The 21548-nt window shown below is 38.5% G+C and overlaps 2 protein-coding genes across 2 annotated transcripts in view; one reads left to right on the top strand and one right to left on the bottom strand.

The window, feature by feature from the left end:
* Positions 1 to 21377, bottom strand: part of nonC (serine/threonine-protein kinase Smg1) — a 39347-nt gene extending 17970 nt beyond the window's left edge. The window contains exon 1 of the mRNA XM_013316452.1: positions 14506 to 21377. Coding sequence (XP_013171906.1) covers positions 14506 to 21252 — 6747 coding nt within the window. The 5' untranslated portion in view covers positions 21253 to 21377. The remainder of the gene's footprint in view (positions 1 to 14505) is intronic.
* Positions 583 to 13423, top strand: mAChR-C (muscarinic Acetylcholine Receptor, C-type). The gene is made up of 5 exons (XM_013316719.1): positions 583 to 783; positions 11121 to 11669; positions 11789 to 11948; positions 12380 to 12550; positions 12714 to 13423. The coding sequence occupies exons 2-5, from the start codon at positions 11302 to 11304 to the stop codon at positions 13221 to 13223; spliced, it is 1209 nt and encodes a 402-aa protein (XP_013172173.1). The 5' UTR covers positions 583 to 783; positions 11121 to 11301; the 3' UTR covers positions 13224 to 13423.
* Positions 21378 to 21548: the final 171 nt, after the last annotated feature.

Raw genomic sequence — 21548 nt, 5'->3', positions numbered from 1 at the left:
TAAAAATTTCATCCACAATCCGCGACACACGAGCCGAGCCCTCTTTATGTCAAAGCTGGGCATATTACGTAACTTTTTCTAAACGAGCACTCTTCAATTTATCTCCGGCGCTTATTTAACATTTTTAACAACCTCTCACAATCGTATTACCCTAAAGGGATAAACAAAATTGACATAAAACATCCCTAAATATTATTTTTAAAAATGTGGTTGCTGACTTAAAATGTTTCAATATTGTTAGAAAAAAACGGAACGACTTGTTAAAAGTTTTTTCCTTGACTCCTTAAAAAAACAACTTGGGTGGTAAAATTTAAACAACCGAGCGGCACAACGTTATAATGGAATATTGTTTATTCAGAATTTATAAAATAGACCAAGAGCTATTTCTAATGACTGTTAGTAAAGCAGTAATAAAAAGGGTCAGGTCTTAAATATTAATGTGGCTCTGTAGCTTGTTAGCGAAGGCTGCGCGGATGAAAAGTATTTCGCCCTTTGCTTCAGCAGTTGTGGAGGTCTCCGAATTACTGTACGACTGCTGCCGACCGCCGACCGCCGCGGCAGTTGCGTGCCTACCGTGCTACTGATCGGACGTGTCTCACTAAACAATACTAGTGCTCACTAAAACACTCGAAAAACTTCGCGTGTGTAACACGTCATTGTGAGTGGTAAACTGAAGTTAAAATATACGTGATATAATATAATGTAGTGCGAATGTTGTACTAAACATTTTGGCGGGAAACGCACCGGCAACGCGTTGCTTACGCGAATGACATCGCCGCAGAGGTAAATAACAATATGTAGAGCTGCTCGGCGATTGCTCTCGCCGAGCACTGCCGTCGAAAGCGATGTGGTCATCAATCACTTCATCAAATCTAATGCAACTTTCATAAATAAAACCATGGAAAATAACCCTGCACAAAATATACACTATATAACTGTTAAAGTTTTCACAAATATACAATGAGCAAAAAATTTATATGAAATAAAAGTAAAAAAAAACAAAAATTTAAGACAACAGTAAAACGTGTCGCTCGCGGTAGCACACTTCCCACCGGCTTCTGTATGGGGTATGAATTAACCAAACGAACCTTTTAAATTTCAGCGAAAGTTCAGACTTCCTTACGTAAGCTTCCAGCGGACCTAGCTCCGCCCCCACTTATGTAACCAACTGCCCGATTCCGTCTAAATTTTATCATTTTTATTCAATTTCGTTCCATCGACGCTTGACCGACCGTGGATCATTTATAAAACGAACACAATCACCCGCCGTTACCACGCCACGCTACGAAAATAAAGAAAAGTCAATTTTCATCCGAACATAAAATACTTCTAGTATTTGAATAAATTTAGTTATCCACTCGCTTGAAAATAATTTCTATTTCCATAAAACTTAAATTAAATTCCGGATTAATTTATTTTTTCGTGCATTACGGCCGTGTAAATAGGTCAGTAGTCAGGTCGTGCGACCTTGAATGTTTGCACTGGAAAGCAGCCGCGTGCGTTGCACGTGCGATAACTTGGAGTGCAAACGCTAAGCTGATTCATGTTCATGTGCCAACAACATGAACACCATAGTGCACCAGCTGTGTACTCACAGGAAAAAAACAATTGAACATCACCACTTATTACTACGTCACGACCATACAATAAAAGAAATCGTGTATGGAATACGTAAAGCTCTCGAACGATACGAGATAAGAATTCCTCGCGATGAGTTTGAAATAGTTGCTTTTGCGAGAAATTGCCTCGACAAACATAAAGAATCGTCTTACATTTAGCTACTGTAATACATTTATTTAACTAAATATATTAAGAGTTCAAATAAATTGCTATTATAATTTAAAAGTTAAATACTTGAAATGCAGCAAGTGAGAAGAATGTCTTAGGAGGTAGGCAGAAACTGCATACATCGACTAAAGAGTTGATCTTTATCACACAATTTTAAATTCTGAAAGAAATAGACAAGAGGTTATATCCATTACAGTCTCATCTTCACCACATTGAAATCAGAACACTTCAAATCGTAACATAGGTCATTATAATTTATTCCACGTCTCGTTATATGGTTTAGGGTATCGGTCCACCGGATACGAGCGGACTGAAGCGCGAGGGGGCGAGGGCGACCCAAAGGCATTTCGCAAACGATAAACCGCGTGTACAGGCAATTTATGTCGTCAATTCCAAATAAATGTTGAAGGAAATGGGCGTGCGCGTGAATACGTCGACTCTAAACTAATGTAGACTATATGTGATAGTAATAGTCTGAAGTCCCTTGTGGAACAAACCATTTCAAATAGACAAGGAAATTTATATTTATAAGATAGACAAAAATACACAAGACATATAAAGATGTTGGATTGAAGTATTGTCTATCTAAGAGCCCTAGTCGCTCAACCCTATATGATAGAGACAAGCGAGAAAGATAGATTAAATACCGCATACGCGTATCACTAAATTACTTTAATCTTAGGGAATGAGATCTGGTGTTTGAACGATATCAGTAACTTCTTTACGTCAAAACATAATATAGTATTATATATATAACAAAGTGGCCGACGTAGGGGAGGGGCGAGTAGATAAAGTATTCAGCACTGAAACTTTGCAGCGAGATAAGAATTTCCGCCAAGGATTGACGATTGCCTCGTTTTCGTCAAAACAATGAGAGCGGAAATTACGTGGCACAATAAAAAGCTGGCTAAAATTAGAATATACGCTAAATTAGCGCCCTAAATTCGCTATTTAGACTTTAACAGGTGACTCTAACACGTCTTAAGTACATTTGTCTAGAACAGGAAGGTAATTTTATTTTATGGTAGTGGCTTTAGCTGGTTAGCGCCAAAGAATGGATTAAAACATAGAATTTGATTAAAATAAACAAAAACACAGTTTATTAACAAGATGGTGTATGATGTGTGTCACCATAGTGTTGTAGAGAAGGGACGCAGAGATGTAAAGGTAACCGCTGCCCAGTCGTCATACAAAAGCGGCAAATGAAGCGGCGCATTGTCAATAATCGCTAACCTTGATTAATTCCTACGCAGACAAACCGCTCGAATGATTTACAACGCAACACATATACGTTACAGATGCAATGAAAACACAAGCCAAGCGTAAACTATCTATTTTGTAGAGCGAACCGAAACATTTTCCAATGTTAATCTTAATTAAATACTCGTTGGAAAGTCAAATCGTATGATGAAGCAAGAATTGATCGTTAAAACGTTATGTTATATCATAACTGATTATATATTTTCATAACTTAAAAAATTAAAAAAAAAAACAATTGCTTTTAGTCATTTGCCAGCATCATTCTTAAACATAAGCATAGTTAAATAAGAAATAGTAAATTAGAAGGACAATCAATAAAATAAGTAATTTAACAATAAGACAGTCAGTACAATAAATTCAATAACATAAAGACTTTTTAAGTGTGTTTTTCTTCACAACAAAATCAATTCGCTTATGTTTATGTTACAAAGAATGTCTGCGATCCAAAATTGCGCGACCCGCTCTTTCTCTCGACTCATTTCACGCGGCTATCCGAAATTCTCCAAGTTTCGCCCTTTCAAAATAATGAATATTTTATAAAAAGTAAACAAGTACCTTTGGGTATTATTCGGGAATTTTAGGGTTATCTTTTGTACATGTATCTTTTATAATTAATAAAACATGCGCAATCTTCTTTGTTGTTGTTCTCAAGTCATGTGTAAACACGTGCGTGACGATATATCAAGCGATCCTTGTACTTTATGTTACAACTTAGGTACTTTATTAAGTTAATTGTAAACATTTGTTTGCCACAGCCGAGCGATCTATACTCAAACCACTTTGTTTAATTTAGTACTCAAGTTAAATCTAATCTGAAAATAGTACATTTATTTATATATCCATTCTACACTGTAGAAATTTATTTTCAACTTTTAAGTTTCAAGTTTCATAAAAGCCTATGGCGAACTATTTAATTTGTTTTAGGAAGAGAATTCCGAAACATATTCAGGGCGCAATGGTCTGTTATATCGAAAAACGGCAAACGAAACTATGGTTCTTCGCGTTGACCCGAAACTTTTCACTTAACGCTTACATTACTTTAGATAAAGGTCTTCCGTTTAATCCTTATTATCAACAACATTAGACTTTCAGACAACATAAAATGTAATGAAAATCATTGAATTATTTGCTCAACGAGCGGGATTAAAATACGTACGATAATAACTAATCATTGTGTTCCTTTTTAACGAAAAACTTAAAAAGTTGTTTTGAAATATTATACAAATACGATATATTTTTTCTGCGCAAATATGCAAGTACTTCATGTCATATTTTAACATAATTTACATACTTATTAGAAACAAACAAAAATTATTACAAATATCTTCAGCTTTGTAAACTAAAAAGCGAGATAGCGATCCTTTTCCTTCAGACGTAACACGTGATATGAAGTCGATCATTACGCAAACACAAAGCAAACAGAAAGTAATTAAACACCAACGAAACTTAATGAAAAATAAATATATGTACAAAGCTCACGTACTTAATCCGGCAAGCCTACATTTAAGTTAAACGGAGATAAAGCTTCGCGCACACAGCGCCCCCTACCCCGCGCACTTGATAAGCTTCTTAAGTACCATAGACATACTTCATACTTTAACTGCTTATCGACGAGATTATGTCAAAAGATTTTTATATTCTTGAGAAAAATACCGCTTAATAAATATAACAAATGAAAAAGTCGATTTTAAACAATACCGCTGAAATTATCGTATTATGATTTTAAAATTATTACAACAAAAACAATTTCTCTAAAACAAAACAAAATTATTAGACAAACTTACAAGGCTGTCTCGAAGCCTGTTAAAATCGAATCTTCGACTAATTCGTTGAGACCGTACTGTGAAAGTTTATCCATCGAAATAAAAAGAAAACAGGAAAGGACTTCCTTAATAATTGCTTGTTAACTTTTGCCTGGAAAAAACCTACTACGGATATACATATGTATTCATGATTTTTATGGATAATGGTATTCACCTTACCTAAAAGGTGTTTGCTATAAGGGTGTCGCATACAGCGGGAACACCCTTGAACACACAATATTATTATGTTTTATCACGGCGCAAACAAACGTCTGAACGGTGTGAGCTCGGATAACTGTCACACTGCCACCGCGCCGGATAATCAATCTTATGTCTTTGTAGTAAATGTCATAGTTGCTTAACCGGAATTAACAGCAACATGTGTAGGAAGAAAAATAGAAGAAAATTCAAGATCGAGAAAGGGGATGTCTACCAAGTGTGTCTGGAGCACCAGACAATATTGACACGTAATAAACGTTAAAAGAAAATAAAGAAAGATTTGCGTCAAATTGAATTCCGATGGAGTGTTGTCGAAGTGAGTGGCGTAGGGTGTTATTTATTTTAGAAATATTTCTAACAACAATTATTTTATCTCCAAGGGACCGTCGCATATTTAAAATAAAAGAATAGAAAGCAATGTATTTGTATCGCCACAACAAAGCTAAAATAGCAATGACATTTATAACAACTGGGTCATAACGAATCGGACGTCTTTCGGAAGAATTAATGAAAGCAAAAGTTGGTCTCATCTGTCCAGAGCCGGACTCGCACTAAGCCGTCGCAAATTGAGATTAATTGTCGGCGCACTATCATCCATTGATAAAGCGACTCCCACGCTGGGTATCAATAATGGAGCCAACATAAAAAAACAACTTACGACGCTCAATTATAGCCGGCCGTGACTGTACCCTTTTTAATTGGCGTCGTAAAGATTGCTCCGATGTAGGAAGTGGATTGTTACGACCAGATAAAAAGATAATCCCGCCTTCTTGTTAAATTAAAACGCACTTACCTAATTATGATCTAAATAAAATAAAGTATACGTTACAATTAAAATGACACGCGCATTCTCTTGAAAGCTTTAAAGTAAGTATTCTGGATTCAAAAACTTACAAAGCAACAAAATAATATGATTCTATTTTAACAAAGGCCGCGTTTCCAATGCAACCAGTTACAAAAATAGAGACGATTTATAGGAGAAAGGGCACGGCTCATGAATGTGTGATCAGGAGGGCGCGGAGTAGGTACGTGCATTCGTAATAGCAGCGCCTCATAGACGACCTTCGAACCATTGATGTTGGGGACGAGCGATATGAATTTATAATGACAAAGCCAAGGTGAGACCCGGTTCACGCAAGCGTCCATGATTTTTCAGCTGAAATATCGGTTTCCTATGTAAACTGACCCGTACATAATAAAGTATATTATACATCCACGGTAAATGAGAATTAAACTTTGTCTTTAAACAAGATTTTCAGAAAAAATAATTTAAAAATATACTAATTTAATTTGTATAATAATTGTGCAAGAAACATCAAATAACGTTCAAATTTATGAAAGCAATTATAAACAATTTTTGATATCAATAGAATTCCAATATAGATGTAATGTCTATTATCAATGGCATAATATTTCATATCGGAGCAGTGGCGAGCGGCGAGCGGCTAACGGCTGGAGGCGGGCAGTTATAAAATGGGTTAGAGATTATCCTGGGGCGCGGTCACGGTGGCGGCGACGGCAGTGGCGGCGTGCAGACACGTTAACGACTTGTAGATAATAACACAACTATGCTGACTGACGTGTTAATAACCGCACACTTGTGTTTGGACATTGTTAACTTCTATCACCCATAACTAAAAATACAAGCTCGTACGAAGGCCAACTAACTACGACTAACTCATTCAACCATCATGTTTTCGGTTTACTTCGCATTGTACGATTTTACAACTGAGTATAACAAATCGTTATTAACTAACATATCACTATATTATCATCATAAATCAATAGTTAAAGCGTGCTTTAAAAAAACTTGTGTGATGCGACATGAAATCGATTGTAAGGACATGAAAGACTCCGCAGTTTACCGAATCGAGCCCGCGTCCTTTCTGTTCATTATTCCTTCACAATACGCCGCTAATGGAGGCAATAATTTTGTTTTATCTGAAAAGGCTCCCGTACATAAAAGTTTAAAAGGCCAATCTCTTTTCGTCTCTCTTAACATTTATGTTTAAGGGAATTGTTATTTGAAATCTATAGTCACTATAAATTGTAGATACATATTAAAATCTTAACAATAAACTATTTACCTTCAAAACTTTGTAATAATTGTGCTTTTGTACATAGAACTTAGAGGCAACCAAATAACTGACTGACGTCGAAAACTCTATCGATACCAACTAAACAAATTGTATAGCGATTACTCAAATCAGACAATTTAGAGTGTGTTAATGTGAATGCGAGACTTATCATCCGCTCAGAGCCCCCGGGTGATCCTGTGCCCCTACTATCTAAAACAAAGGCTACATTTACTTTTATTTTACGACCTTTAAAATTTAACTTCATAGAAATTACGTTTTAACACCTTTAAAATGGAATATTAAGTAACGTTTAAAATGTCCCCGATAAACATTACGCAGTTGAAATGTTGCCGTAAACTTTGAAATCATCCATATTAAGGCGCGTATAAAATATTAGTGCGTTCTATCGTAGTTGTAAAAAAAACCTGTGATTACACAATATTTAATGTTTCCCTTGTCAAACAAATACACTGTATTCAAGCTGAAAGCTTACAAAATGTTTCCGCAGCGGCGACCTATACGGGCATGACGTCCTTCGAGCCGAATGAATCGATCCGTGCCTATTACAATGATAGACAAAAGATTGCCCTTACACAACACTGACACACGACCAGTCCCATGTTACAATTGACAGTATGAATATAATCTAAGCACACTCTTTGGGATCAATAATCAAATTATAGACGCGAAATATCGTGTGCGATTAAAAAATACTCCTTACAAAGTTACAAGGCCTCGTCAAATTTTCCCCGACAAAAAGTTATTATAACGTAGGCGTAGCTGCGTCATTTCGGATTTGCCAATTTGTCGTCAAAGCTTTACGGCTCTAATTTAACCGGCGAGAAGCCTTGACAGTTTGAGCATGAACTTCAAGTTCAAATTGTAAATATTTATAACATTTGTTGCGAAATAAACGCCAGAGGTCGCACGCGAGTCCGCCACGCCACCTTATATAAACGCTATCGGAAGCCTTTACGATATTGATTTAAAATTAGATTTATATTTTGCAGGTCGTAATTAGAAGTGTAATCAAATAACCACCGATAACTTCACCACAATATTAAAAACAAAATCTATTACTAAATACTATTATAGTCAAAATATCACAAGACAATCTAATAATTCATATCACAACAACTTAAACTATTAGAACTTCCAACATAAAACTCTCTACTAAAGTCACAATACTCGAAATTGTTTCTTGTGTAATCGAATAGATGAAGTAATTTTCCTCCGTTCCGTTTATCTTTGGAGAGCCATTTCCTTTGTTTACCGGGTAAACTAGCGTATCTACTGTAATCGGTCGTCGAGTCCGGAGAGATGAGGGATTCCTCCCGACGGATTTGCGAGCAGTAGTGATTGAACGATGCATATTAATGAGGCATTATCCCAACATTATCGGAGATCGTGCACTAAAGGGCATTCCGCCGACGACAGTGGCGCCGCCTTGGTTGGAATACTAGGGCCCTATTGAAATGCAACGGCCAGTCTTTACTCAGAGCACGTAGCTTGCTCTGTGTAAACTCAATCACCCGAATTGACTTCTGATAGCTATTGAATGGTGCAGTTAGAGATATATTTAGCAAATACTTGTATCATCAAACGCAATTAGAAATGTATTTTTTTAGTCAGAGAATGTAAATAAAAACAATGACATTGTATCGTTCCCTTATGAGCACATCGGTGTACAGAATAACATTGGGAAAAGGCTCGTGTTCTGGAATGAAAGTGTCAAAACGATGCAAATTGGACAGTCGTATATTTTTAAATTCACTCGGGATGGCGCTCTTTAAAAACATTGCTATTTCATTATTTATTCGAATTTTAAAATTATTCATGTCAATCAAATAAAAATATTTCACACATTAATTTAGGTAGTTATTTTATCATTCTTATATGTTTTATTCAGTTTTTATTTCTAGATATGTATTTTATAAAAATTACCTTGAATCAGATCTGTATCTTGCTACTTGACACAAATTATCATGCACCATATCGAATTTAGTGTAAATTGCTTTTGCATGTTAACATTTATTACAGTACAACATATTTTTTTATAGTTTAGAAGCATTGTCAGGGTCTCACGTTACATTACGTACGAGTAACCAGCGTTATCCATACAAGATCGTCAACTTTATTTATTTTTCTCAGTCTGCATATTAGTTTTTGATTCGTTTATACTATCAAAGTTAAACAATTATTACAAGGAAACTAGGTATTAGGAATCTAAGACCTTTCTCCCACTAAACGCTTGAGTAACTTTATGAAAAACTATTTTCCGCCAGTCCGTCAGACCACAAGAGCTGAAATCAATTCGGAAGCGATGCCGCCGACACAATTTAACTTTAGCATTGTTTGTATCTATATTTACCTGTTTTCTATTCTAAATCTATACTGAGTCACAAAAGGCCATAAAATAAGTAACACTCAGTAGATATCGATGTCGCAAAAGTGCATTTCTATTCCGCACGTTTTACTGTGTAATGCATGCAAATGACGTCCAACCACAAGATTTTTGTAAACACACAATATTTTATATATCTTACTAATATTATAAATGCGAAAGTTTATATCTATGGATGTATGGATGAATGGATTTGTATTACAAGGTATCTCCGGAACGGCTCAACGTGTCTTGATGAAATTTGCCATAGACGTAGAACATAGTGTGGAAAAACGCACAGGCTAATTATGAAGTTTTTTTTATTCCTCGTAGATAGAGTCAGCTCGCTACAGCTTGTTAGTTAAATATATTTTAAATATTATATTGTTAAAATTTTACATCAACATAATTCTAAACATTCTCGAATGTACTAATCCTAATAAGTCTCACAAACTTCAATATCAACAAAATGTCTATTTCTGTATCAAAGATAATATTAGTATCGGTATTCTAGGAACGTCAGGATTATATTGCTTAGCAACTTCCCGAGTCGCACTGCAACTGACACTGGCAGTCATATCGTTCTTATTTATGTTATCTTACTCATATAAATGTCAATGTTTAGATGTATGGATGAATGGATGTTTGTTAGATGGTATCTCCAGAACTGCTGCACAGATCAGAGCCAAGTCTAGAACACTAATAAAGTTTTTTTTCAGTTGTTAAACGGCTAGTTAGTACATAACCTACTATGACGCGCTTTTAACTTAAAAATTTAATTCGTTTTATAGAATTAGAGTACCGTGTTATTATAACTTTAGTTTGTGTCTACATCATCATGATCAAGCAAAATAACAATTTCATTTGGTAAACACACGAATGTCTCATATCGTCAGTTTAGCATCCAAATGTATTGTTCGATTGTTATTATGAAAATAGTGAGTCGGCATTTGTTCTGCGGCGACTTCCGGCCTCCTGCCGCATCAGCATTCCGTGATCGATAAGATCTCAGCCGGTGTCAAGGCCACGGTTACGTAATTCGCCAACTAAACCAAAGCGGCCCTAAATACGATACTTAATATACGCAAGTGCTACGTAAACATTACTTAACAGATACTCTGTGAATAATTCATTTAATAAAATTGTTGTTTTCCTGCGACACGTTTCATCCAATTTGTATAATAGAAAACGAAATGTAATAAAGCTGTCGTTAATATTATATGAGACATTGATGCGAAAACATTTCAAACTTTAGAAACAATTCGCGTACGATCCCGACTCACAATTTGCGAATCGGCGAAGAGCCACCGGTTGAAATAAATAATTCATCAGGGAACGGAGCGAAGGCGATCCTAGCTTTCCCGTAAATCCTAAAAAGTTCTAAACGTAATTTAGAGTAACGCCGTGTGAAGTGCGACGAAGTTGGCGAGAGGTCGCTGCAAAGCAATTTGCGGGGAACGCGATCGTGCTCGCTGAAGCCCTCGCCGTACCTTTACGTGCGACTGCCGTCTGCATACATAGATGTGAGGCCGCGACGGCGTGCGATATGTTACGACTTACTTATGGTAACATTATTTTCTCTCATTCCAGGCGGCGCGACGCTCGGGGGTGAGGTGGAAAATGTGCGCGAAGCGAGTGCGGCAAAGGACCATAGTTTATTGTGCGGACACAACGTGTGCAGTGGTTGGTTGTGAGACGATGTGCGCGTAACTCGAGCACGACGTCGAACGATTCCGAGTGGGGGAGGCTGGCGATCTCGGCCAGCGATGGGATGGACTTTGTGGTGGGCAATGACAGCGTGCCGACGGACGCGGCGGCGCGGCCGGCCGAAGATCTCTACAATTACTGGGCGTGGAGCATCATGGACGGCACGCTGATGCTGCTCATCGTTAGCGGCAACACGCTGACCATCCTCGCTGTCACGCTCAGCCGCCGCCTCTCCTCGCTCGTTTCCAACCAGTTTGTGCTCAACCTAGCCGTCTCCGACCTCATGGTGGGCCTCACGCTGCCCTACCACCTCGTCTTCTATATCGACGACGACTTCGGCAAGGTCAAGTGGTCCTGCCTCATGAGGTTCATCCTCATCATACTCGCGTGTCTCGCCTCCATTTACAACATCATAGCGATCGCCGTCGACAGGTAACGCTTTTATTTTTATTTATTCAAATTGACTTATTGCCAAATGTAATCAACCTGTTCACTTATTGCTGATAAGGTTATCATATAAGTGAGACATGCGTGTGCTGTGTACACTGCAGGTACATAGCGATCGTGCACCCGCTGCACTACAGCCGCTACATGACCAAGGTGGTGACGCGGCTGCTGATGAGCGCCACGTGGTCGGTGGCGCTCTGCATCTCCTGCATACCCATGTTCTGGAACGACTGGCACGACGGCATCGCTTGCGAAATGAACTTGGTAAGTGCCCACCTTGTAATGATCATTCCTTTCTGATCATAAATATTGGCTTTAATAAACAGATAAATAAAAATGATAAAACACAGTGCGGCGTCACCATAAGAGCATAATTGCATGAGAAAACTAGAGAAATACGTATCGATGCGTTTTATATGAATGGTGTGATTGTTATTTCTTTTATATAAATAAACGATAACACTACAAAAACATGTCGCAAATTCTAATCCTACCACGTGCTAGAAACAAACGGTATCTAATCTGTTATCAGTGAATCATTAAGTATACGTCATCGAGCGTATTTACAAAAAATAACGATGGCGTAAAAATGCCCACACGACTCTATTCGAAGTTAAACTTATAACTTTTTTATAAAAGCAATAATATATTTTTTCCTTCATAAATAACAATACGTGTAATTGTGTAATTGACAGGTGGTGCCTAAATCATACACGACGAGCATACTGGCGCCGATGTTCTCTCTCATCTGGATGGTGATGTTCGTGCTGTATTGGCGCATCTGGCGCGAGGCCACCTGTCACGCGCGCCGCCTTCGCGCTACCTCATGCTGCCCCGCCGGCGCCAACGATTGGAAGAGTATACAGGTATACAGATAGCTTCTACAAATGCGACCGCTCTTTCTACTTTCTTCTCCTTACATGAAGATAAAATTGTCGTACACACTTTTATACGAGCGATCATATGAAATGCATTAAATAGCTTTAAAATTATTCCTTTTATTTTAAACCACCATTATTTGTGTTACAGGTCGTGCTATTAGTCCTGGGCTCCTTTTCGATCTGCTGGATGCCGTTTGTGGTGGTCGCGTGCGCGCAGACGCTGCCCATCATTCCGCTGCACAACCCTATAGTGTACCGGCTGACGTCATCGCTTGCCATGTCCAACTCCGGCATTAACCCCCTAATATACGCGTGGAAGAATGCCGGCTTTCGTGCCGCCTTCGCCAAGCTGCTCCGGTGCAAGGGGCCAGACACCTCCGAATACCGGGGTTCGCCCGCTCCAGAGAGGAAGAGATATTCCGTGGCGCTCCGAGAGGGTTCTATAACGAGGTCCAGCGCCCCCGCGGCGCTGGGCGGCCTCGGCGGAACCCCGGCGCGGCTACTGTACGCCGAGCACGAGCCGGACACGGCACGATGCCGCATCATAGAAAACGTGGGGTACGTGGACTCGGACGGGGGCGACACCAACCCCTCGTACGCACCCGACGGGCCGACGCCGGTGCACCGACCGGCTGACCGACCTCCTGACGCGGTGTAGTGTGTGCGGGCGACAAACGTTTATCGAACGTTCAGTGGGAAACGCAAAACGCTTTTAGATTTTAAAGTTGTTAGCGGGTGTAGGTACCGCACTTCGCACTCGCATCCGGTACCTACCTGTTCAAGTCTACGCTCAAGTTTATGAAAGCTTTATTGTTGAATTTTTATTGAGATATTTTAATAAGTTCCCCGCGATGATGAAATTACATTTATTATAATAAAGATGTTATCCGTATAACATTAAATATTTAGCATTTATTTATTTGATCACAAATAAAAAATATTTCAGAAGAACAATGTCGCCCTCTATCAACGCTTAGTAGAAGTAATGTAAGCATACAAATACGTAAGTTTCAAAACATAGATGGCGCTGTTTTCTAAAAACCTATTTGTATGTAGTCAATTTTAGATAAAATGTTGAGATTATTCTATATAAAATTGGTATGTGACCTTGTGTAAAATATTTTTTTTTTCAATACGAATATGAAGTTAAGTTTATATACAGTACAGTACAAACTCACAAAAATATTTTTAAGATATGAATTGTAATATTGGTAGATATGATAAATCTAAATTATTCTATGTGTATCATAATTACTCACAACATCCCTATACATATACCTGTCCTATACCTCTAATCTAATTGTGTCAATCTAAACAAGATATAATCATCAATCTTCACTGTCGAAATACATCTACAACACTATATAATTATCATTGTTTTTATAAGGAGAAATCAATCTGTCTTTGCACAAGTGTGTCAGACTCTGACGAAAATTCATACAAAACTCTTTTCTTAAAATGAGGGAACCGCGGCGGGTCGCCTTAAGTTAAGTGAGTAACGCTTATAAAAATCTACAACGCCAAATACTTGGATTACTTGATAAAGAGGGGCTTTAGTAGAAATCTTCCTTCAAATTAACTACTTCGCACAACGCGCTCAACACACTTCGAGGAAACTGTTTTTAAACAAGGCGCATTGAAACAGTCAATAAAACACGGTGTCAATAAAATATGATGTGAACACATCAACATTGAATATGTAAGTGTCAGAATTAAGACGTCATTTACACGATTGAGAATTGTAGAGCTTAAAGAAAATTAAAAACTTTAATGCGCTAATAAACAAAAGATCTTGGTAAAAGTGCCACCGCAAATAGTTAAAGATAATAGAAATATAAGTTCAACTGTATTAACTGTCACACTAAGAGTAATTGACTTATAAAGAGTTTGTAGTATAGCTAAGAGACTTATTACAACAAAAGAAAGGCTTAACAACTCACCTCCACGCCGGTCACCCCGAGCGCCGCCACCAGGTTGGGTGTCATGCGGAACGGCACCTTCTCCGGCACACGCAGCGTCTTGCCCTTCTCGAAGCACACGTTGTAGTCGATGTGCACCACCTCGCCGGACGTTAGGTCCACAAGTACGTTGTCCAGATGTCTGTCGCCGAGCCCGATCACGTAGCCTATGATGCTCATCACGGCTAGCGAGTAGCTGTAGCGGCGCGTTGTCTGCCACCAGTGGTCGGGTGTGACGCTGGCGCACCACAGCTCGCGGCGCAGCAGGTCGCGCGGCGTCTCCTCTGTCAGCTCCTGCAGCACTTGCTTCAAGATTGACACGGGCCACTCCTTCCTGCTCTCAGTCGATATGCCCGCCTCTTTAAGCAGAGGGTTCAATTTGTTGTAGAACAGTTCCGACGGACGTAAAACGTTCACAGTCTTGTTGGTTTTGGCGGAAATGATCGCCGCTTCTCTGTTTTGCCACCGCTTGTACAGTGCAAAGAGCGGCGTGACGTTGTCCACCCAGCTGATCAAGCCGGACCGCGGCCCTAGAGGTATGACGGAGTAGTGACGGGCTCTATATGTCTGATTGTCGTTGTTCTCGGAGTCGCGCGCCAGCATAGTATTCGTTATCGATAACAATTGCATAATTCTTTCGTCCAAATGCAAATCTTCTAGCCCCTTGAAGAGATACGTGTGCGCTTTACCGTCCGATCCGTAAAAGATTAATTTCTTAGGTCTGGTTTTCGTAGGTAAGATAGCGACATTGTTTTCCACGGATTTTATCGTTACCCTAACGGTTCTTTGATTTGTATGCAAGCCTGGCATTGTAATGACAGTATTTTTCATATCAGCCAAAACGGGACTAATATCGGACATTTTTAAAATATACGATGTGCGCTTGTTGACTTTTTGTTGCAATTTTATCTGTAACTGCTTTAAAGGCGCCCATGATTCTTGCGGTTTATCGGGATTCGGTGGATTTTTCATTTTATCAATAACATCCGTTATAAGGCTTTGAAATTTAGCTTGGAATGCTATCTCATGGGGTGTTTCGGGTTTAGCCGATGTAACTTGGTTCAGCTGTTCTAAAACAAATACGATAGGTTCGAAAATAATTCGATGTTTCTCTTTGATCAACTTTTCTTTCTCCTCCGCAGATAAATTAACGTTATTTTTAACTCTGGCAATTTCGGCTTCCAATTGAGTCAATCGCTTGTTAAATTCAGAATGATGCTGGACTAATGTCCCGAGACACAATTCATCCCACAGTAGATTTATCCTTTGCAATTCCTTCACTAACAATTTTACTTGTAGAATAGTCTTCGGCGCTTGTTTGGCTAATGTTTCCACCATGTCGAGGAAACAAGAATTTAATTCATTATTTGTTGTTTTGTCACTTCCATTGTCTTCCAAGTCGAGATTATCTTCATCGCTTTCAACATCTTCGTTAGATAAAAGTGACCGGGGTACACTTAATTCCGTCAAACTGTTCTGTTCGTTTTCAACTGCGCCCACGACGGCCGGGAATGTAATTAAATGAGGAGTATCTTCTGCCAACCGGCATAGTAAATCGGAAACACATTTTCTCACGTACGTTTCAGGATGGTTAAGCCTAGAAAATAGTTGAGGAATAATCACCTTCCAAGGTTGTGTGGGAGTATTCGCCAATCCGGACTCGAGAACTGTTTGTAACTCCATAGCATGTTTAACAATTAATCTTAACAATCGCAATGTAGCGTTTACTACTGAGTTTTCACCGCTGTGATTGATGTAATCTGATGCACAGATAAGTTGTAAAAATTTAAAATAAGCATCAGCAGAGAGTTCAAAGTATGAAAATACTCTTTTTTGCGCCTGACGCCATATATCGACGAGCAACGCCAAATGTTCTGGGAAAGCGTTGTTTAACGAGGGTACAGTTCGTAAGTGATTCTCGATCATTTCTGAAGTATTTATTTCATTCCAGTCGATGTCTTCATCGTCGCAAGTTGCTTTTGTTTTCGATAAAATTTCGCACACAGCCTCGAAATCCTGCGGAGAGCATCCGATCATAACTCCCTCTATTTGAATTTTATCGTTATCAGTGAGCTGCTCCCTCGTTTTGGAGCTGAATTCCACCATCTTACGTCCCCATCTAAAACACCATGAGGCAAAACTCGCCCAAGCTTTCGCAAGACCCGGGCATTGATTAACGCCAAACTGCAACAATTTGCCCACAGCAGAGTCCGAAAGCGGAATAACATTTTCAGAAATATTATTATCCACAAGGCCGATTTCAGGTAAAGCTGATACTAGTTTCATTAAAGGTGAATCATTATCTATTACTTCGTCGTTTTCGCTTTGTACCCATTTTGAAAGCGTTAACAGTAGTCTCGTTCCTTTTTCTCTTAGTTCGTAGCTTTGTTCGCCCATAGCAAGTCGCTGCGAAAAGCCAAGGGCAATATTCGCACACAAATTGATAGCGCGTACTCGTGTATCTTCTTTTGCATATGTAACTTTGCAAAGTTCCGCCAAAGCAGTTGCGTTATTCAATGTCCAAATGTCTAAATCATATGTATTACTGGACATCAAAAGTAACTCGCTTATGTCATCCAGAGTATCGACATTATGTACACACATTTGAAATGCAGCGTTTTGTTTGAAATGTTTGAGGAGTTCTCTTTTAGCCATGAGCAAGTTAGCATTTTTTCTTGCACTCTTTATGACATCGAGTCTTAGACACTCTGTATAAAATATATTTTCCTCGGTCATATTTAATTTCGTGAAGTATTGATTCCACCACAAAATCCTGCTCAAATTCTTCAACTGCGTACCATATTTATGATCTTTAACAACAGACGGTTTAAATGGATTTAATATTGCTTTTCCGTTCTTTATCACACTTGTCAATCCATGATTCGCTAGTTGCAGTACAGCAATTTCTTTTAAAAGGTGTACAGCGTTCGTCCTAGCAAATTCTTCTGCGCTTGCATTGAGCAACGTCTTACAATTTAGAAGGATGTCATCGAATGTATCATCGTAATCATTATAATAATAATTTATTGCCGTGTACAATAAAGTGGATTCGATCTTGTTTAATAGGCCTTGATAAGAGCAAGTATTTTTTGGCAATTCTGTACTTTCCGGTCGCAAAATATCCCAGTCGGACAATTGATCAGTGATTTCTTCGCCATCTTCAAACATGCTTAACGCAGAGGAGCACTCCCAATAGGAATCTGATTTATTTTCATCGCTATAAATCGTTAATGTTTGTATTTCTTGCCAACTTTGTATGTTTTTAAAAGAATCTATCATTTGCTCTTCAACAAATTTAGTTCCTTTTGCATCTAGGAGAACTGTGTTAGAATCAGTGTCAGTGTTACCTCTTTCGGCAATTAGCTTCTTGTAAAATTCGATTGCTGCTTCATAGCGGGAATTGGCTTGTTCAGCTGCCCCCTTTAACCAGGGTAGTTTCTTGTTGAAATTTTGTTTCAGCCATATGTATAAACCATGTAAAACTTCTGGCTCTTGAATTTTAATGATTGCACGCGCAATACTAATTGCTATAGCTTCAATATCGATGTTCGTATTGGAAAGTGCAGCTTGGAGGATGAGAGATGCGTGATAAATAACAGCGCCGAAATGGCCTGAATGTAAGCTAACAGCTAATGTGGCAGGACGTACTCTGTTTTGCCATTCACGACAGGTTGGCCAGTTAGTATGAAAAAATGTTCTTACAGGTTTTCCGACAACGGGCAGGACTGTGGCAGTGCCTTCAGCTGCATTATAAATGTATTTTTCCAAGAACGTCATAAACTCAATAAACCAATGTGTTCGGACCTGCTCGGCAACTACAACGTCGAGCAACTTATGTTCATCATCAGCTACATACTTAGTTTCAGTTGAAGATATGTCTCTGGCTATTGCTTTTAAAGCACCTTCAATCTTCGTAAAAGTATCCTGTGGTTTTCCCAAAGCAGTTCTCAATTTCAGTGTGATACAAGTTTGTGCCAATTCAGAAAGTGCCCAGCTCACACAAATTGAAGAGAAACATGTTGCACATTCGCGAAAGAAAAGTAAATTTTTCTCATCTAAGTCTTGTCCTTGTATTGGCCATGACACTAAAAAGGCATTGATCAACAAGTTTTTGTCAGTGATTGATAACTGTAATAAACAATTCATTATGGATTTGAAATGAATGTTAGATAATGTTGTAAATGATCCTCTCATCAGATACTCTTTTAAAGCATTGAGCTTTGTGTCACTATTGAGCACTGTCAGGCTGACCTTTCTAGATGTAAAAACTTTGACCATTTGCCTGTCAAGTTCTTGTTGGACAATATCCCAAGGGAGTTGAAAGAGCACCTCTTTGCACACACTTGACACTGATTTATTCAGACTATCTATATGTAACATGCATATTACAGCCATTTTCTTCAGCAACATAGCATTCCACACCAAACCTTTATTTTTTAGTAATTGCTGAGAGTTCTGCAATACAATGAGAGTAACATTTTCATTGAAATTGTGGGCATGCATTAGCATGTTTGTTGTTAAAACCAAGAAACCTTTTGACAAGCTTACAATTGGCAAATATTTATCAAGCTGACAGAAAATATCTGATATCCAAGTTAATACCAATAACAATGTTTCTTGTGGTACATCTTCTTCCAGAACAATGCTCAATGTGTTCAATATAACAGCTAAATGGCCTGAGGTTGGACTCACACTTGAAACATCTCCAATATTTAGATTTGATAGACCATAAATATCACTTGCTCTCTGTTGAGTATTAGTGACCAAGTCACTTGACGCGATAAAATGATTATTCTTTTTGCAATGAGAATAAAGTAAATATAATATAGCATATTGCAAAGCAGGCTTTTGCTTTATGAAATTTTCATCATGGGGACACATCTTGATTGCCAAAAGTTCTAGAATGCTTGGTTTCAATGCCCACATACCAATGATGGAGTTGCTTGCATTTGCTAGGTCAGACAGACATTGTAAATAGAACAATATGTTTTTTTCGGCATCTTCCGTGGAAAGTTCTTCTATGTATTCAACCTGGATAATCATTATGCCAGGTATAATAACAGAGAAGGCATTTTGTATATCCATCAAGACGAATTTATATGTTTCTTGTAATAAGGGGATATTTTTCAAATTTAAGAAATTACTGTACACCAACATAACATTTGTGAGGATTTTGCTGTTATCCGTAAACCTCAAGGGCCGAAGTAAAGACTGAGGGCCAATAATTTGCGTGATGAACTCTAGTGGTAGATTTGCTGCTATCTCTTTAATAGTTATAGAAATAAGACTTATAATGCTGAGGCAGACATCTGTGTCAATCAATAGATATTTTGTCAACTCCACGGTTATTAGTGAAAATAGTGCTGATGAGCAAGAAGTTGCTTTTGTCTGCAAATATTTCAGGAGCAATGTTATACTTTCATTACCTGCCATTATTAAATCTGGCTCAACATCATCACTTAGCACTTCAGTCAATACTTGAATAATTTTTGTCATAGCTTCGGTGAGGAATGACCAAGAGACAGTTTGAGAAACTGTAGGACTAAGCAGGGTGCCCAAGCTTTTCACAACAGTGTTGAACACATTCAGAAATGATGCTATTTTCTGCATACAGTCTTCATGAGAATCAGATTCAGACTCATGGTTATTGGACTCAAGTTCATTTGTGTAGGCCACCATATCTTCTATAAATTGGTTTAGAAGATTTACCGAAAATCCAACATCTGCTTGCCAATGGCGGCTCAGTTTGAATAAAGACTGAAGGGCAAATTCCTTAATTTTTTTAGGCTGTGCATTGTCAACATGCCACCCGACAAGAATGTCTACTGTGTCTACAAAATGATTTGCAAAATGTTCAGGATATAAATTTGACATAACAATCATGGCATTGATTGCAGCCATAAACACATCAGCAGAGTCGGTACCTTCTATGATCTCCTGCAAGCGATCTAGAGTCATTTCTGCAAAATCAGATAGATTAGGTGTTTGAAAATCTAGCTGAAATGTTTCAACAAACGAGAGAGTCAAATAATGTTTAATAGATGTGTTGTGCTCAGAGAATGTCACCAAAATCCAATCCAGATGTTTCTTAAAATCATGTCCCATAACATAACCGATCCTTCCCAAAACAACTGCAGCCTTCTCCTTTGTCTCCGGACTTGGAGCATCAAACAGAACATCCAACAATGATTCCACTAGGATATCATAAGATCTTCGTATATATCTTGCATTTTCGGGAAGCATGACCGCATCCTGCAGTTTACTACATATAACCAAAGACTTTTCAACATCGACTTCTGCACACAAGCGACGCAAAAGCTTTGATATACGTGGATCTTCAGGTAGATTGACGACAAGCTCTGATCTATCATAAAATTTATTACTATTTCCTTGGGACCAGGCGTCATTATTCGATGGTCCTAACGGTTCGTGATATTTACAGGAATTCTCATCGTGAGCATGTTCAGACCTTGGCGGGAAGTCACCGCGGCCCCGACCGGAACCTCGCCCGCTCCCTCGTGAATGTCTAAATTCAGTGATACGCCCTCGGCTCCGAAATCTACCATCTCTGTGCGGTCCGCCAAAAGACGGAGAATCGTACGAACCAACATAACCTCTGACCTTATCATCCGTTGTGTTTTCTTGACCGATTTCATTTCTATCTAAACCGTCGGAACTCTCCGATCCCTTTGGATTTTTAACTTTATTATTTACAGAAGTGGATAGCATCACTAGGAATTTTGTTCAATGTATAAATAAAACCACACATGGCCGTAAAATAACGCCAAAACACTGTAAAAACTTAATGTAGACAAACGATTCTACTCCAACTTCCTATGCCAACAGACAAGAAAATACAAGTTTCATAGACTCTGTAAGAAATCTGTCAATTGATTGATATCAATGTCACAACACAAAGACTAAGCGCTTTGTTATTATAATGTGAAGAACATTAAATTCCTTAACACCTTGCTACTTCTGTAAAGTTATTGTTATTTACGACAGGAAAAAATTCCGTTCGGTTT

The sequence above is a fragment of the Papilio xuthus genome, unplaced genomic scaffold (genome assembly GCF_000836235.2).
Source record: "Papilio xuthus unplaced genomic scaffold, Pxut_1.1 DF826945.1, whole genome shotgun sequence".
In the NCBI taxonomy this organism is placed as follows: Eukaryota; Metazoa; Arthropoda; class Insecta; order Lepidoptera; family Papilionidae; genus Papilio; species Papilio xuthus.
Note: the sequence above shows the minus strand (reverse complement) of the source record. Positions and strands in the feature narration are given on the sequence as shown.

What these genes read in the sequence shown, in the direction of transcription:
- mAChR-C (XM_013316719.1), top strand. Translation starts at nt 11,302, where the DNA reads ATGGACTTTGTGGTGGGCAATGACAGCGTGCCGACGGACGCGGCGGCG. An exon ending in TCGCTTGCGAAATGAACTTG is followed by an intron (nt 11,949 to 12,379) that starts GTAAGTGCCCAC and finishes TGTAATTGACAG; the next exon opens with GTGGTGCCTAAATCATACAC. An exon ending in ACGATTGGAAGAGTATACAG is followed by an intron (nt 12,551 to 12,713) that starts GTATACAGATAG and finishes TTTGTGTTACAG; the next exon opens with GTCGTGCTATTAGTCCTGGG.